Source organism: Syzygium oleosum, unplaced genomic scaffold (genome assembly GCF_021117445.2).
Source record: "Syzygium oleosum isolate NSW1041296 unplaced genomic scaffold, Sole_v2.1 Sole_v2.10, whole genome shotgun sequence".
NCBI classification, from domain to species: domain Eukaryota; kingdom Viridiplantae; phylum Streptophyta; class Magnoliopsida; order Myrtales; family Myrtaceae; genus Syzygium; species Syzygium oleosum.
In genome coordinates this window covers 1,333,238-1,351,980 of record NW_026607494.1, presented here as the reverse complement: position 1 = coordinate 1,351,980, position 18,743 = coordinate 1,333,238, and the positions used below count along the sequence as shown (strand labels likewise).

The 18,743-nt window shown below is 41.0% G+C and overlaps 2 protein-coding genes and 1 pseudogene across 2 annotated transcripts; 1 reads left to right on the top strand and 2 right to left on the bottom strand.

The window, feature by feature from the left end:
• The first annotated feature begins 771 nt into the window (after positions 1-771).
• LOC115687956 (uncharacterized) lies at positions 772-1,578 on the top strand. The gene has a single exon (XM_030613673.2). It carries the CDS (start codon positions 772-774, stop codon positions 1,576-1,578), a length of 807 nt encoding a protein of 268 aa, XP_030469533.2.
• Positions 1,579-4,057: 2,479 nt separating this feature from the next.
• LOC130139073 (dimethylnonatriene synthase-like) lies at positions 4,058-4,552 on the bottom strand. The gene is made up of 2 exons (XM_056315302.1): positions 4,481-4,552; positions 4,058-4,297 (listed from the first exon to the last, which is right to left on the bottom strand). Exons 1-2 carry the CDS (start codon positions 4,550-4,552, stop codon positions 4,058-4,060), a joined length of 312 nt encoding a protein of 103 aa, XP_056171277.1.
• Positions 4,553-7,681: 3,129 nt separating this feature from the next.
• Positions 7,682-18,326, bottom strand: LOC115687957 (flavonoid 3'-monooxygenase CYP75B137-like; annotated as a pseudogene).
• Positions 18,327-18,743: the final 417 nt, after the last annotated feature.

The following is an 18,743-nucleotide window of genomic DNA, read 5'->3' as shown; positions in this document are numbered from 1 at the left end:
ATCAGGTTGTAATCGACTAATTGCCGAATAATGAACTAATGAACTTATCTCTTATTTAGTTTTCTTCTAAAACTACCTCAATTTGAAATTAAGTTGTTTTTACAACAACAAAAAAAATAGCTTCACTGTCATAATTAATATATTTATGACAGCATTTGGAGGAGGGAGAGAGAGAGAACGGGGTGGAGACGTGAAGGAGAAGGCAGCATTTGTACTTTCTTTTTTTTCAAATTTAATTATTTATTTTTAGTTTCTTAATTAATATATTTATTTATACATAATTATTTTTTGAAAACTTATGTGTATAATTTTTTTTAGGGTAAATTCATTGTAGGATTTTTATTATTATTTATTTACTTATTTGAATCAAATTAAAAAATGATAATGTATCATGTATATATAAAAATATATATAATATACAACGTGTCCCAACGTGTCGAAATTCTCTATTTTTGATAAATAACGTGTCGCGTGTCGCGCGTCGGTGCTACTTAGGGGATGACAACTCACTAAATTAATGATAATTGGTTGAATAAACAGATAAAGATAAATAACAAAATTCTGTTTTCGATTTTTTTCTCTCTCTCTAAAAGCATATCCGTGAACGGTTCAAAGAGTTTATTCAACGCTTCCGTAGCGAAATCAGTTTTTCGCTTTCGCCATATAGCCACAACCTCATTTTCTCAGCCTCTACACAAATCCTCTCTCCAGTCCCTCTCCTTCGCCCATCACCCATCGCTAAAACCCTCGAAAGCCCTCATCCTCTATCCAATGGCATCGCCTCCTCCTCCGTCCTCCGACCCGAAAGCAGCGGCGGTCATGGGCTACCCAGTTCCTCATCCTAAACATGCACCCGACTTGCTTCACCGTCCTCCCCACCCGCCTCGATCGCATGCCCCTCGTTCCAATCCCCAGCCACAATGCAGCTGCAGAATGCCCAACGATTGGAAGTCCGACCTATGGTTTATTGGTGTCGTGGATTCTTTTATAGTACTAATGGCTTTGGCCATGTTCTGTTGTGTCCTCCTCGCTGGGGCTGAGTACCCCATGTTAAAAGTCTCTGGGTTGACTGTGTCTAATCTCACAGTCACCGCATCCACCGGGGCTACTTGGAAAGCAGCCTTCTTGTTCGAGAAAACAGATTTCGGGGACTTGTCCTTCAGCGAAGTAGAGCGCTTCGTCCATTACCATTGGGACGCAGCGCAACCCCTCGCATCAGCGTCAACGGAGCCGTTCGTGTTGCGGTCTACCGATAGAACTGTGATCAAGGTGAAGATAACGATGGAGAAGTCACGGGCCGTAATTGAGGACATGGATCGAGAGTGGAGATCCGTAGGGACAGTGACCGTCGGATTGGGCGTGAAGATGCAGGGAACATACGTGCTTGGTTCGTCGTGGAAAAGGAGCTATGGTCGCATCGAAGCATACTGTGACGACGTAAAGGTCACATTGGCAAATTGCACAGGAGGTGGAAGTTTAATCACTGGCAATAATTTAGTCGCCAGTAATAATCTACTTTCGTTCGATAATCTTCCGGCGTGTTCCTATAAGGGTGTTGATCTTGGGAACACTTTTTAGTCATAATGTCCTTTTCTTTTATATATGAAAAAGGTGTCGAACCAAAATACTGACGTCTCACTGGTCGATCATGAACCAAAGTCAAAGTGGGAGAAAGAAGAACGAGAACAAAGTGCGCAAAATGATCAATTTGACTTGATGAGATTTGCTCGACAAAAAGTTTCGATTTGGACCAATGTGATTACCTTAACTTCGTTGACACCATAATGCTCTTCAGGATTACCTTAATTTCGTGTAAACACTCAATTACACGAGTCATTTACATTTCTCATGCAACTTAATATTAGAAGGCATGGTTGGCATCTAAATATGATTGACATAGGTATGGGTTCTTTAGAGAGAGACATTGACCTTGTGAGGCATCCACCGATCACGTCAGATATCAGCTTTGTAATTATATGATGTCATGGAAATTGTATCAATCAGGTTGTAATCGATTAATTGTCGAATCATAAATTGATGAACTTATCTCTTATTTAATTTTCTTCTAAAACTACCTCAATTTGAAATTAAGTTGTTTTTACAAAAAAAAAATAGTTTCGCTTTCATTTTTCTCAAAATAAATTTTCTTCAAATGATATAAACTATATTTAAAATGAGTGCAATTTAAAGAATGAAATAAAACTTAAGGAAATGTAAATATGCATGTTGCAAATTATAAATTGTATGTTCTTATGGTAGTGTGTTTAAATTTAGTGGATTTTAAGTGAATCTTATTCAAGTACTAAAATGAGTCATCCTTCAAATTTATTTTAATTTAAATTTAAATTGAATTGATAAATAACGCATTTATTCGGGTAATTTTTTTTTTTACCTAATTTCAAATTAAATGGGTAGGTGATATCTTTAAAGGTTCTTTATCAATATTTGATTTTTTTCAAATTTAAAATTAATAGGGTAAAATCCCAAGAGCTAAGTGTTTGGATAGGACAATAAAGATTTATGTGAAAATATCTTTATCTTTATCAATCTTATCGATCGAATACATTTTAAGATACTATTTTTATTCAGTTCTAAATTTAAGTTTAAATGTAATAGATTGTAGACGTTTGAGGGTGACGAATCATCGAAGTAATGATAATTGGTCGAATATGGTTGTGTGGCATAATTCTAATCTGTGGCCTGTTACATGTAAATCAGAGAGGTAAAGTTAGTACCACGGAGTGAGTACAATAACAAAATTTCTCATCTAATGCATAACTATGCATAATAGATGGATAGTGAAATAAAATTGTCCATAATTAAAGTGATATTGCTTATATATAATCTATCCAATATATAATTTATGGTCAAAGAATTTTATATAGTTAAGCCATTTCTCTCCGGTTTTGATATCACTACCATTCAAAATCCTAAGACATCCTATTCCTCTTTCCCATGGCATCTCCTCCTCTCCGTATTGTGATGCGAAAACAGCGGTCATGGGCTACCCGCCGCCGCCTCCTCCTCTGTCGAGGGGGCATTGAAGCGAGGTGATGATCTACTCAACTTATGATAAAAAGGATATATATATCTTAGTTCGCCTTCCTCAGGTGGAAATTTTTATTTCCAATCATCTCCCCATAAGTACTGTTTTAATGAATACAACCTTCTCCATCCTACAATTGTTTTCGGGATTAACGGAGTGATTAAAACGCCTAATCCGGATGCAAAAAATCTTATGTTTAAATTGTAGCTTCTCGCGGTCACGGCAATGTTGAATGCAAACACCTTTTATCTGGTAAAATGGAGCCTTACTCGAACCAACGACTCATAAGTTCCAATCATACTCTCAACTTGGCCAAAAGAAATCATACTTTGTTTCACCCTCAACTATTTAAATCTTTATTTTAAAAAAATTATTTAACCATGTAAAAATGCATATTGTTAAATGTACCAAATATCTAAGACATTACATGACAGAGAACTATGCCACAAAAACCTTACTTGATCTTAATATGGGATTAGACTTTAGAGAATTTGATATATTGATTACATTCTTGATGTATTATACATCGCAATTTTCCTTTTATGAAATTCTAAATGATAATTTCTGTCGCCAACATACAAACGTATACATACTCAATCCCAACAAGAAATTCGTGAAGCTCGTGCATGTTAATTAAATAACTCATGATAGAACCATGCTGGTTCAATTGAAGAAAATTTAAGAATAAACATGTGATCGAGTTGCTCTATAACTCGGGGCTTGACTCGTGTAATACATTTAATCAAACATATTACAGAATGACTCGACATATGACACTAGTTTACCTTCCACTCTGACGGTATCAATTTAGGCATAGAAAGGGCTGTGAAGCTCGGCTTGTAATTTGAAGATGAGATTAAACCAAAATGACCCCGTTTTTTAAAGAAATGGACAAGCCAAAATGGAGCGATGTCTATGAAAAAGCAGGTGTTTCCTTATGATTAAATGAATTAGGAAGGCTTATCCCAAATCTTGGGACCGCGTTCAAGAATATGCTTCTGCCCTTCTCTATCATTTATCGGCGGACGGCGCAGGATGCATCAAGTGAGCGACCAATAGAGGCAGCACCCGGTGCAAGCGGAGCGCCGCCTTGATGACGGCATCAATATGCTTCAGCCTTGGTAAAGTTACACCCTCGATCCATCTCACCACCTCGGTCAATTCCTTTACTGCTTTGTTCATGACATGCAACTCTGCCATCACCCATTCCATCATCATCGAAGTTGTATCGGTCTTGCCGACCACGATGTCCTATTCCAACAGTTGAATTTATAACCATGAAGACCAAATCGTCGCAACGTAAGCTAGTGTTAACAATATTTCGCAGGAGAAGCTGCAAGAAGTTTTTCTTCTGTTCATTCACTCTTCCATGATCGATGACAGAGTCGAGAAAACTCTTGAACGGATGACCCAGACCACCCGGAGTTCGGTTACCATCCTCCGGAACTTGGACCCTAAGCTCTCGGCCTGATCTTCTCCAAGGGTCCCTCCCCTCAACATCGCCATTACGGCATTGATCTGGGCCAAAAAGGGCCAACTTGCCAACATCTACTGCACCCCGGAATTTTTGTCTAGACCCCTCAGTTTTCCTAGTTTCCTTCCCCCTCGAGCCGTAATAAGTGTCGAGTCTCGCGTTGCTCATGATCTTGTAGAGACACTCGGGTCCCGATTGGCAAAGGTCGCCTCTTGGTCCCTCAGGATTTCTCTGGCCAGGGCCAGGGAGCTTTTCACGAAGTATAGCTTGTTCCCTAGCCAGAGAGTTTGAAGATGGGTCAAAGGAAAGTGAAGGTACCCGAGAAGCGGTACGTCCTGTGGCGGTAGAGGCAATGGAGCAAGAGCTTTGTTTCGCCTCCTGAATGAAAGGATGAAACCCACGGCTATGAGAGCTATGACAGCAAGTATTGTATTTGCTCTAGGAATCGCCTGTTTTGCCTCTTTGGCATTCCACAGCCACAACCAGGCGCGACCAAAGCTCCGCTCGGCAATTCGGTTTCGAAGCAATGGGTAGATAAGTTGTTAAGCAAGAATGAGAAGTTTCTCTGCCCACTCTAGCTTTTGTTATTACTCTTTTGACTGACTTAATCTCTAATAGTTCTCCATAATGGGAACACTTTCAAAACGTGTTTTCATAAGCTTCACTAAACGGTAAGAATGTTCAATCTGGTCATTCAAATCTGATTATTCTTTTCGGGGTGCACTAAACTTTTCTAATCTTTCGATTAATGCACATTGACCGAAATCCAGTTAGCTTTATAGAGAAGTGCTGGAGTGAACTAACGTGGCGTCCCAAAATTTGGCAACGTGTCCCCACGTCAGCACTTTGTCGGAAAATTTGTTAGGTTTCAATTAAAGTGCATCGATTGAAAGAAAAGGAAATGTTTGGTTGTCTGAATTTTTAACCATGATATGATTAGATAGAATACCATATGAAATCCAGGAATTTTGCTATATCATATCTAATGTTTTGTGAATCACAGTAATAAAGTCGGAAATATTAACGTCTTTTGTTGTGTTTGGTATAAATAGCATATCAATGAAAATGAACCTAAAAATTGCACAAACGGAGATGGTAAAAATCTCTCACGACACTCTTGCCTACTTTGTTTCATTTGCTTAATTTTCATTATTTTTTCTTCTCTTTTTTTATTTTTTATATTTTCCACCTCCATCATTCTCTAATAAAATTTTATTACATAGAAAACTATACTAATTTACCTAAAATACTAAAATACCTAAAATATGTAATAGATATATATACTAAATATATATTTATTTATTGAATTTATACTATAAGATAGAAAGAAATTCGAGTATATAAATAAAAATAGGAATAAATAAAAATGAAATTGTTGTTATTTTTAATATTGGAATTAAAATATTATTTATATTCAAATGATATTTTAATTTTATTGATTTAAGAAGTTTGTTATTCGAGAAAAATAACTTATATATTATATATATTAGAAATCATATCTACCTTTATCCCACCTTCCTCATGGGATAATTTTATCCTGGTTATATCCCTCTTATATTGAATTTTATATTGTCTTGAGCTGGCACCAAACACAGGGTATGATTAATTTTATCCCATCATGAATTTTATCCTGATTACCAAACGTAGTCAAAGAAGATTTAAGTGGTTTGTAAAGGAAATGATATTAAACATGCATACATGTCAAGAATTTTTTTTCGGGGTCAAAAAACAAGCATACATGTCAATTGACTACTCTTTTTTCTGGTAATGAGTACATTAATCGAGTTAATGCTAGATATATGTCCTTGCATTTAACTAGAGGTGATCGGTTCCCGGTTTGGTCCCGTCCAATGGAACCGCTCACTTTTTTTTTCCCATTAATTGATACCATATATTCTGAAACTAGAATTGTGTTCCCCATGCCGACTACATATATGTTTTAAAATTGAAATTGTATTCCCTATGCCGACCACACTTAATCACAAAAAAAAATACATATATGTAGTCAGTCCAGTTCCCCTTGGAACCGGACTACCCGGATACTGGTTTCACTTTTAGGAACCGGGAACCGGATCGACACTCCCGGGAACCGGACCAAATGGCTAGTTCGGTCCGATCCGGCGGTTCTCAATTAGGGCGGTTCGTTTTGCACATCCCTACATTTAACTGGTTTATTCGGAACCCTTTTTTTTTTTTTTGTAACCGAGGATCCGCCACCATTCCCCAGGGACGAGCCCGCACGGGTAATCGGGGCGTCTATACCTCGGGGGAGACTAGCCCAGCAACCCACCGCCAGGGCCCCCCACTTAAATTACGGAGCCGAGCGGCGATTCGAACCCAGAACCTCTAGGAGGGAAGGAAAGTGCCCACCAACTCAGCCATGCGCAGGTGGGTATTCGGAACCCTGTTTTGACTTTCTTTCAGCTAAAAAAGTTACTTATTAATTCTCTTGTCAATATTAAAAAAACTTTAACTTGAAAATTTAATAAGAAAAATCATTATGATCGCAGACAATACTAAATGTTGATCCTGATTCGTAAAGAATGGTGTGTTTTACATTAAATAATCAGTCGAATTTCAAATGCTTCAAAACTTAAAAGTCAGAAGTAACCATGTCTACTTCATTTACGAGAGCAATGATAATTTTAGTAAAAGGAGAAAAAAAATGAAGAGTAATGACACAAAAAAAAGATGAGGAACACACTGTATGATTGGCTACAGTTCTCCAATGTCCGTTAATAGATTTGGTGACAAAAAAAAAAAGTGGCTAAAGATAAACGTACTCGTCACAAAATAACTGGGGCAAACTGTCGTATATGCCATAGATGAATATAGAAAAAATTGTATAATCTTGTTCATGAACCAAGAGTCAAATGATTAATCATCACCATCTGAAATCGATAATTATAATTAGTTATGGTTAATAGGGTCTTGTTAACGAGTGCCGCGAGACAATGATTAACCAAACTTTATGAAGAAAGTCTTTCATATTGAAAAAACAATATTTGGAAAATGCCAATTTTTCTTTATTTAGATGTTTAGTGTCCACAGACATTCGTTACCAATCTTATAATTAATTGCAACACACCTTAAAACTTATTGCTGGTTATTGCACCTCATACAGTTACAATCTTAGGGCACACTAGTATAGACATGTCACACGCCTGCTCAACTCTCGCTAGTGTTCTACCATACAGCAGCTTCATTAATTTTCTTTTTATTCTTTGGAAACATTCTTTTCATCCATTTAGAACTAACCTGTCTAATACTCATCTTGTTACTCATAGAATCAGTCTAATACCCATCTTGTTTACTCGTAGAGTGCGGGATCAGACAACCTCGGCGTAGGAATCGCGATAAGCGATTCTTTTATCTTCAGATTTATGCCAAACTGCTCCGAAATATCCAGGTTCTCCGCACCGCCACCCTGCAGTTTCCATTCGAAGGAGTGCACAAGCGTAGCGAGGGAGTACAGCACCATCCTCTCTGCCATCGCTGTCCCAGGGCAAATCCTGCGGCCCGACCCAAACGGTATGTAATTCAGGTCACTCCCATTGAGGTCCCACTTGTTGTCCGCACCTGCAAACCTCTCCGGGTCGAAATTGGACGGATTTTCCCAGAAGGAAGGGTCATGATGGATGGCCCACGCGTTGATAAGGACCCGAGAGCCCTTTGGGACCGTGTAGCCCCCGACGATGCAGGTCTCGCTAGGGCAATGAGGCATCAATAGTGGAAGGGCAGGATGCAACCTTAGAGTCTCCTTCATGACTGCTTTTAAGTAGGGGAGGTGGTGCACCTGTGATTCTTCCAATATGTTGTCTTTGCCTACTAATTGTTCAAGCTCTTGTTGGGCTTTGGACATCACTTCGGGGTTCTTGATCATCTCGGCCATGGCGAACTCGACCAAATTGGAGCTCGTCTCAGTCCCTCCAACTGTCATGTCCTATCCATGCACAATCATCACTATATAAAATTGCAGTATAGGATTATCAAATCATGGTATACGAAGTGAACAATCCTCAAGCGAGTTTTAGGGCAGGGAGATCATCCCTATTGCAGTCTTTTGTTGACGGGACCTTTAGTCGTCTTTAATATACTCGGCGACAGGCTTCACAATACTGTTGCTAGTTCTATTTAGAGGCTAGAGTATAGTGACTATGGTGTGACGTTGCTAATGAACATCAGGGAAGACTTTTCCAGCTTATAGGGACGGCTTGTTGCCTGTCACTTGTTGTATCATTTTCGGTAGAAATAATCGTACAGGAGAGAATTGTGCCTGGGGGTGGAAAAGAAAATATTTGCGTTTTCGGAGACCATATTTTTACTATGTTAATATACAAGTGATGTTCTGATTAGTTTGGTAACCTAGGGCTCAAGAGTAACTCGTCCTCTATTAATTGAACACTCAATATAGACTTATGTCTAACTTTTCAATGGAATTTATGTTGTAGCATTTGTCGACATATGTGGAGGTGGATGACAAAGATAAGTGAAAATTGATATTATTCCATTCGCATGGATGATATACAGAATGTTTTTTCAGTATACTTCAAAGTTTTTAATTTACGTATGTTTCTGTCATATTATTTACTTCAGGAGATTGTTTTTAAACAATGAATGCACATACCAGAAGTAGGGCTTTGAGTTGAGTCATGGTGATTGGTGTATCCACATCCGAGTCCCCTTCTGCCTTTAGTCTGAGCAAATACTGCAAAAAGTCCTGAGTTGAATTGATTACTATTTCCTACTTTTATATATGAGGGTGTTTCGTAAGACTGCAATTCTACACTAAGTTTTCGTATCCTTTATATGTTAGATTTAGATCATAGATGATAGTCCAAATTCCCTGTTTTATTTTCAAACCAAAATTTGTACTTGAGTTGCGAAAAACAAATGATCGAACACGATAATAAACAGAACTAGGAAATGAACTGGACACCAGATTTATGTTGTTTGGTCAGTGTGACTTACTCCGTGAAAAGGGTAGCACAGGATTCCGTTATAGATCAGTTGATCTAACGGAGATTACAACCATACTCTAAAAAATGCTCCGTGTTTTTCAGCTCAAAATACAGCCAATAATTCACACGGTGATTAGACCTCACAAATTTCTCATGAAACAATATCTATCAATCTCACATAGTAACACACAAATTCTTACCACAAGATTTCTTCACGACATCTAAACACTTGTAATTTTTTTAGGATGTAATTTACGAACACTCTTGCACAATTGATTGTTACGCCCAAAAGTTAACAAAATCCACCTCTTAATTTTGCCCAATTCGTTCCAAAAAAAAAAAATTACACCCAAAAGCTCATGGTTCACTAATGGGTAAAGAACAACAAAATCTACCTTTTAAAATATAAGCAAACCAATAAATAAATATGTATTTGAATCTAAAATTGGAAATCCTTTTTAGCCGACTCAAACAAAGAACCCAACTCCAACATCGAAAGTGTTTTAAAAGTTTCTTGCTTGTTCAAACTTCAAACCACAAGTCATACTCGCATTTTGAATTTCATACTTGGATTGGTTTCCTTCATGCATTCAAACTCGAAACATAGTCTTAACAAACCTGTTGACACCTAAATTTCGATCGACCATTTAATGATAATTTGCATAGAAAATTAGGGATTAAATTTTAACCCTTAAACAAAAATATTAAAATTGCATAGCATATAGTTTAAGTTCATATAGGGTTAGTTGCATTCCGTATCGAACCGGCGGTGGCGAGAAAGCTGAAAATTCATTGCGTAAACCGAGTTCGAGCACTCGGCTCAATCAAGGGATTGGGGGCCAAAATTCACAAGTCTAAAAGGCTTTGGTTGTTTTAATTTGAGCTTAAATCAGCCCGAATTAATTTAGCCCATTTGGAATTAAAATAAAATTAAATGATAAAGCCTAAGTCTAAGCCCATTAGGACTAGGAAACCCGGTTAATTAACCTAGGTTGCGATATAAATATATCGTTATGCGTCATAATTAAGGGGCTCTCATAATTTCGGAAATCAGAATTTTTTAGAGGAGACAATTCAATACACGGCCGAAGGAGGTGAGAGTGAGAAAAAGATGGCCATGAGATTGAAGGAGGGAAGATCTCTCTGAAAAGTCAAGGTTTGACACACAGAGGAAAAAATAGAGGAAAGTCTTTTTTCTGGAGTTAGTCACGCCACCACTGAGAGGAAAGCAGGAAGGAATACACGGCCACACCAAGGGAGAGAACGCCAGTGAAAACAGAGAAGAAAGCCATTCTTTTCCTTGAAGGACCTGTGTCGCTGCTCGGTCTCTGCGACCGAACTTCATGCCTTCGCATCACCACGTTTCTGACTTTCTAGCGTTTCTTCAAGTGTCCTCGATCGCTAACTAGCATCTCGAAGCGAATTCCGGCAGATTTCAAGGTGAGTTCCGAGAAGTTCCCAATCAAGTCTCCTCTGTCCAGCGAGTTCCAAGCAACGCGGGCGAGTCCCTTTGCACCGTTCCAGCTCCGACCGAATTCCAGCACACCCATACCGGCAAAGCATTCTGTAGGCCATCTCAACGCCTCGGGCGAGTTCACGGTCTCGACCAATCTCGTGTGGCCAGTCCAGACGCAAAATCAGTCCCTTGGGTGCAACGAGTGGCGAGTTCAACAATCTCCTGCAGCAAGTGGAGTGCTAGGCCGAAGAGAATAAACAAAGAAAAGTCAAAGAAAGAGTCCAAGCGGTGGAATCTAAAGGACAAAGTGTTGGTCAAAGGAAGGAAGACCATTGAACGTGAAAGGAGTCTTGATCACGATCTGAGCCGGCCTGATTTGAGCCATCTTGCCGCCGCTGTTTCCCCCCAAATCGACGTTGTCGTTGCTGCCGTCGTCCGTGAGCCCAGCGCCTAGCCTGCCCTTGCGCCACCATCGGCCATCCGCAGTCGGTCACCGTCCCGATTCGCAAGCCTGAGTCCGATCCGAGTTCGAATTGGAAATATCCACAAATTAGGTAAGATTCTCATCTATATTCTTAGAATATTCAATTTCCTAATTTTTCGGGTGTTTGAATATTTCGTGAATAGTGCATGGATTGCTAGATATTTTAGGATGATGTGTGCTATATCTGCAATATTCGAAAATACCCAAAATTAGGAATCATTCCTAATTTAGCAACGTATCTGGACGACTATCCGACCTTATCCCTAAGGTACGATACGCGGCGATACGGAAAATCGTTATCTTATCCATAATCACTTGGATACGATAATAGATTTTATTTGCTTTCCAAATTTAAACAATCAACTTTCTGTCGATATCTATAACCCTATAGATATGACCGTTAGTTTGATTTATTTGCCTTATCTGAATTTGAAGAATCTTGCGGATTGCGTGGATTGTTTGAATGTGATTGTTATCTTCGTTTGATTATTTCCTTTAAAAAGAAAATTCCAAAAAAAGATTAGTTAGGATTTGAATTGATCTTATTAGAAGATAATGATGCATGTTTAGGATAGGTTTAAAATAACTTTCTTTGAATAAGTCGATAGCATGACTTTTTAATTTAAATTAGGAATTAGAGTAATTTATTTCCTAGTTTAATTTAGATATTATCCTAATCTCGATGGTTCATTTTAGGGTAATTCTTGATTTCGAATTTTCATAAAAATACCAAAAAGAAGTCAAGGATAGATTAAATTATCCTTTTTTAGAATAGATTGCATGTTAATTTAGGCATTTTTTTTAATTCCGAAATTCATTCAAAAATAAATCATTTGTCCGTCATTAGAATTAGGTCATGTCGTCTCATGACATATAGTTCGCATGCTAGGTTGCATTAATCGCATGTTAATTTTTGCACGTCATTACATATATGTTAGCTTTCATTTAAATAAGTGAAAATCCTAAAAAATATTGAGTGAACTGCTTGTTAATTAGAAATCATATTAGGATTGTTGATGTGATTTTCTAGCTAACAATGCAGATGCTTACGTTGCTTCGAGGTAAGTAATTCTCCCAATCTTGCAATTTATTTAATGTTTTGATTATTGGGTGTTAAATTGGTGGCTTGCATACCCGCATGAATATCTCACATGTTAGTGATTAGGTAATAAAATGGATCCAGACTGCATGCATAAACATTTTTTTTGAAAAGAAAATGTACCGAAAGGGCGTTAGACTAGATCTAGCGTAATCAAGTCCCCGAGCTTAGAATCTCTGGTTCGTAGGAATAAAACATATCTCCCTATGTTTTATTTAGGTTTCTAATCGACCTACCACAAATAGATTAGTGGCGACTCCAAGCATGAAAACTTTTGCATGTTAAAAACTTAAACCCTAAGTTGCGAATTGGTAGGGCTTGGGAGGGCCCGAGTTAGGCTTAGTCTTAATAATCCATTAGCCTGAGAAATTTTAGGTCGCGACAAAACCTCCACCTTGGCTTGAGTTTGAGTCAAGTCTCAATCGCTTTACTGGAATCGTAACTTCGTTACTACTTTCTCACAACCCCTCATGGGCTTTTCAATTGCCACAGACATCTTCCAAGTCTAAGTTGCACTTGAGTTTCACAATAACCATGGACTTCATTAGATAGCCAAGTCCATATGCACCTCTAGCCACTCTACAAGGATTCTTAGAAAAATCCTCCTTTACTGCTAAACGCAAAACCACCTTTGCATTTATACAGTCAAGAGATCGAACACGCATCTTGTTAAACTTAGCAATTACGGCAACTATTGGCTCTATAGGCTCTACCTTGCCACAAGCGCCGTTTATGTTGATTACCACGCTAGTAGCTGCAACATCGGGAGTTTATGATTGCAAACCCACTTTAAGCTGAACATCACCCGAATCCATATAAGCACTACCAATTACAATATTATTCAGAAGTATTGGAGATTCATCTGCAACCTCTTAGCAATCACCATATTGAACAAACTATCAAACCGGTTGGCTAAGCCTTGAAAGTCGAACCGACCCCAAGTTGGGATAGAAGTCTGAGATGTTTGGCTTGGCTGCCCAAGCCGTCATCTCCATTACGATCTCCCGAAAATCCGCCCTTAGCCTCACCATCTCTTCGACTTTAATAGTGTTACCCCATATCATACTTGTAACCACATTGAAAGCAGTCACAAACCACTTGATCCTCGATTTCCATGGGTGAGCCGCCTTGCTGTATTGATACCGCACGGTTTGCTAGACCATATTTTTGCGGAGCGGATAAACCGATTCAGAATGACATTGCTTAACATCTCGAGGGTGCAAACTTTTGCTTAGGGTTCTCCACTGTGGCCCGTACAGGGTAAAAGCCACATCGCGCCCCCTAGGTTCCAAGTAGGGCTGCCGCCCGCATGTCACGGTTGGCAAAGATGATGTCATGATCTTTAAGGATATCGGCAGCCATGGTGGAGGAGCTTACCACAATGATGGTCCCAAAGCTTCATGATTGAGCCACAGGTCCGGGTAGACCTATTAAATGGGTCTTAAAATCCATATATGATTAATTTAAAAAATAAATGGGTTATAAATGTGTCAATACAACTTTGAAGAGCTCATTTTAAATGGATTTTAAAGTTTTAAGCCTATCATAAATGAATCTTAATGGGTTGAGTGTGGAACTCATTTCCAACCCATCCATTAAGCCCACCCATTTTTATAAAAATATATATATTTAAAAAATCGAAATTATTTTTTTATTTTTTCTTTTCTTTTCTTTCTTTTTTCTTTATTTTCGGCCGATGACCGGCTGGCGACCGGCCACCGGTCATAGGGGAGGAACGACCTAACCGAAATCGAGCGAGCTCAGCCTTGCCGACCTTGGGTGAGGCTTCGGCCTCGCCGATCTAGCGAGCCTCGAGCTCGTCGGCCTCGACCTCACTTGAAGCCTGTGACATTCCGAATTTCGGCCCATAGTTGGGATTTATAAAACGTGTAATTCGTCAGTGTGCTTATAGTAAAATCTCGCCCGGGAACTGATCACTCTCGGTTATTGTTTTAAAATTGAGATTTCGCTAGAATCGCGCTCGATCGAATTTGGCCGTTATTTAGACCCCGAACTTGACAGTCGATTTTCGGGAGTTTCAGGACGAAATAAATTGGACGGTGTCAATATTATCGTAGCCAGCGTTGAGATTGTCAGGAATAATGGAAAAAGGGGAGTTTTTTGACCGGGTGCGAATTTGGACTAGTAGACCTCCCTCGATATAGTTTGATTTAATTAATTCGGCCTTTGTCCCTTTTTATATGCGAGGCTTATTTTGGACCGGTAGATCGCTTTCGATTTTGAATTTGGGTCATCGGATCGCATTTAATATTTGATTGAAATTAAATTTTTTTTATTGTTTTCTCTCTCTCTCTCTCTCCGGTCACCTCCCCTGCGCACGTCTATCCCTTCTTCCCTGTGTCAGACCCATCCCTTCTCCTTCTCTCTCTTCCTTTTTCTTTTTCTTCTTCCTTCTTTCTTCTTCTTCTTCCTCCTCCTTCGCCGCTCGATCGTTTCGCTTCTCGCTCGCACTCCGCCCGACGCCGACCGAGCTCGCCCGCCAGCCCGCCGTCAGCTGCCGCTGTCGCCGCTGCGCCGACCCGAGCCGGCTGGGCCGCCGCCCGCGACCGCCGCTCGTCGGCCTTGTCCGCCCGTCGCGGCTCCCCGTCCACGCGCACGCGAGCAGCAGCTTGCCACCGCGTCCGCCGTGGTCCGGCGTTGCCCAGCCCGTCCGCCGGCCTCGTCCTCCGTCGCCTGGCCACCCGAGACGCCGCCGTGCCACCTCCGGCCGCCGCGCGACCCCTCTCCCCCTGTTTCTCTCTTCCCGACGCCTTCCCAGCTTCGGCTCCCGGCCGCCGTCGCCGCTCGGCCTCCGCCACCCGGGCCTCCCCTCGCCCACCTCCGCCGACTGCCGCTTCCCCCGGCCGCCACCACCTTTCTTCCTCTCGTTTTTCTTCCTCCCCGACGCCTCCCCTGTTTTGGGCTCTCCCCGCGCCGCCTCGACCAGCGGCCGCGCGCACCGTCACCGGCCGCCGTCGCTGCCCGTCTACCACCACCTAGCCCCGGCGACCCCCCAGCCCCGAGAGTGCTCCCGAGCCGTGGCCGAGCCCGCGCCCTTGCTTGTACGGTTCAGCCGAAGAGGGGGGGGGGGCGTCACTGTTCATCCGGGCCCGTCACTGTTCATTCCGGGGGGTACATCGCTCTATCCGGCCGAGTTCTTGTTCATTCAAGTAATCGTTCATCCGAGGCCCGCATACGTTCTTTTCGGACATTCGGCCTTCATTCATCCGGCCCGTTTTTGAGCCCGTGCGGGTTTTTCCCGAGCCAAATTGAAGTAAGTGACTTCCTAAACCCTCCTTAGTACTTTGGGTATTTCATGACTTGTCTCGGGTTTAGAACGGTTAGAGTGTGATTTAATTTAATTATATTATGATATAATTGTGCTAATTGGATTGGATAAATTAATGTGCATGATTTGGGTGATCGTACGTGGCCGACTTGAACGTCGGGTTTGTGGATTGACGTGGCGAATTGTGAATTGGATTGAGTTGTGAATATGGATGGTTTAATGCAATAGGCGTGAAATTGATTGAATTGATTGGCGTGTGCATGCCTGTCGATTATAAGCCCGGATTGATCGGAGGGCTACGGACTTGGGACGTGTTGACGGCGGTCCGTGTGAAGGCATGAATGGCCGGTGTGCCAAATGGATGCGGGCTTGAGACGTGTTGACGGTGGCCCGTTAGAGGTGTGTTGGACCGGGACGTATTTACGTCGGTCATTGGAAATTGAGCCCGGATTGATCGGAGGGCTACGGACTTGGGACGTGTTGACGGCGGTCCGTGTGAAAGCATGAATGGCCGGTGTGCTGCTGGGCCCGGGAGCGATGGGCGCGGCAGTGAGAATGGACCCGAGGCGCAGTGGCGCGGGTCGTGAGAAAGATGTTCGGCCACGCATGCGATTTGAGTGTGATTGAAATGTCTGGTTGAGCGTGTGATTGAATTGGCTGGTTGAATTAGTTGGATTGATTGAGTGCAAGTGTGGTTGGTGTTTGAGCGGTTGTGATGTGCTATTTAATTACTATTATTGTATTATCACGTTGTGACTAACGTGTAGAGTTGGCATGGGCTTGATGACGAGGTAAGTACAATGATGCGATTTTATTTTATATTATGGGGTAGATTGCATGTACGACTTGTCTGGGTACGCATTGGCCTACGTGGGGTATAGGGGGTTGCTTATTGAGACTCGTTCTCACGGTTATTATATAACCATTTCAGATCCGCGACCATGAGTGACTGGAGACGCTGCAAGGGTATCTCGAAGATTAAGGACGGGTCAAGTTGCCCCATATTTTTGTGTGCCCCTCTTTTGTATAGCGAAGTAGGATATCCAACCACTACTCCGTTTTAATGTTGTGTATTTGGAATTATTGTTTTGTGCTATCCCTTCGTCATATTTTACTGTCTGGGTTGTTTTATTTCGCTTCCGCTTGCGTAGTTCGTTTGGGTCGGCGACGCGTCCTGGGACGTCGCGTTCAATACGACCGTGGAAGGGGTGTCGCGAGCCCGTTGGGGTTCGGGGCGTGACAAAGCCAGCGAGCTCAAGTCTCGCCAGATCGGCGAGGCGGGAGCCTCGCCACAGGTCGGCAAGGCCGAGCCCGCCCAATTCTGGCGAGCCCGAGGTCTCGCTGATCTGGCGAGACTCGAGCTCGCCGGCCTCAGGTGAGCTCGACCTCGCCCTAGGTGGGAGAGGCTCGGCTCGCCCGAGACCTCGCCAAATCGGCGAGCTTGTCCTCGCCTGCCACCGGCCAAAAATAAAGGAAATAGAAAAAAAAAATTAAAAATTCGATTTTAAGAGGGAAAAGATCATTAAAATGATTGCATGACGTAAAATCAAATAAGATTTTATGTACCAAACATCGGAAAATATTTTCTATTTCATTTTCAGGTTTCAGTCAAACACTGGAAATTTTTTTATTTTCTTGGAAAATGACTTCATGGAAAATATTTTATAAAAATATTGCATTTTTCACGAAACAAACAGAACCTTAATTTTAAAAAAATTATAAAAATTGTTTACTAGCTTTGTATTGTATGAAAATGTTTTAGTAGTATAATTTTTAAAAAAAATCATAAGAAATAAGTTTTCCTATATTGAGTTAAATGTAGAAGTGTTTTAGTAATATAGATCGGGTCGGGTACAGGTCGGGTATGTGTCGGGTACGGGGTCGGGTATAGATCGTAATATTTACATTACAAATAAATTGGTCATAAACGGATTAATGGGTCAATTTGGATCGGACCATTTATAACCCGATCCAAACCCAACCCGACCCACCCGCTTAACAAGTCTAGGTCTGGGCAGGTGGCTCAAGTAGGTATGGAGCATCAGGTCGAGAAAGGGAAGGTTCCCAACTAAGGGAAGCCCACGGGGGCCTGGTGGCTGCGGTGGTGCTTGTGAGTTCTGTCCGGCAGACTTTGTTTGAGCCCATGTGCCAGTTAAGTAACAAGAAAGTGTTAAGAATGGAGAGTGTAACCATGCAATGTTTGAGAAATTGGACAAGTAGGAGGAAAGGAGCAATTTGAAATCTCGAACAGAAGTATAGCAAGTTCAAAGATCAAGTTGGTAGCTTTCGGTGATCTTATCTTATCTTTGTGTTGATGGTTGTATGTATAGGGTGTTTCTTGGGCTTAAGATAATGCTCCATTATTGTGTTGAGGATGAGACAGAATGAACACACAATTCAGACAAATATTAACAATCACTTTTATGCCAATAAGCTGGAGAAGGCATCTTGAGCTTTCTAAATTTGTCCACAACCTACTGGCATCACATTGAGAAGCATTTGATATCTAGCGCCCATCTTATTCATTTATGCCAATAAGCTGGAGAACGTGTCTTGAGCTTTCTAAATATGTCCCTAAGTTCACTCGCAACTCGTATGCACAAAGCTATATTAGGAATTAATTTATCTTCGTCTTTTTCTTATTTGAGAGGCTTTTTTGTCTCTCTACTTCTCTCTTAATACGAGTCGACTTGTGAAAGTCAAACAAAAGCCGCTGCTCCAACATCTGGTCCGTGTTTTTAGTTTTTCATTGCAAATATATGTGAAAACCTTAAGTTTACAGGATCCTAATTACCACATTGATATAACATTTTGTACGTATGGCTACAGAAATTAGACCAGAAAACCGTAGTGCAAGTCATACTCATTGTCTCGATTACAAACAATAATCGTGCGTACAATCAAGGGGCTGGGCCTCGGGAACTTTTTATGTGG

What these genes read in the sequence shown, in the direction of transcription:
- LOC115687956 (XM_030613673.2), top strand. Translation starts at nt 772, where the DNA reads ATGGCATCGCCTCCTCCTCCGTCCTCCGACCCGAAAGCAGCGGCGGTC.
- LOC130139073 (XM_056315302.1), bottom strand. Translation starts at nt 4,552, where the DNA reads ATGGCGATGTTGAGGGGAGGGACCCTTGGAGAAGATCAGGCCGAGAGC. An exon ending in GGTCCAAGTTCCGGAGGATG is followed by an intron (nt 4,298 to 4,480) that starts GTAACCGAACTC and finishes CTGTTGGAATAG; the next exon opens with GACATCGTGGTCGGCAAGAC.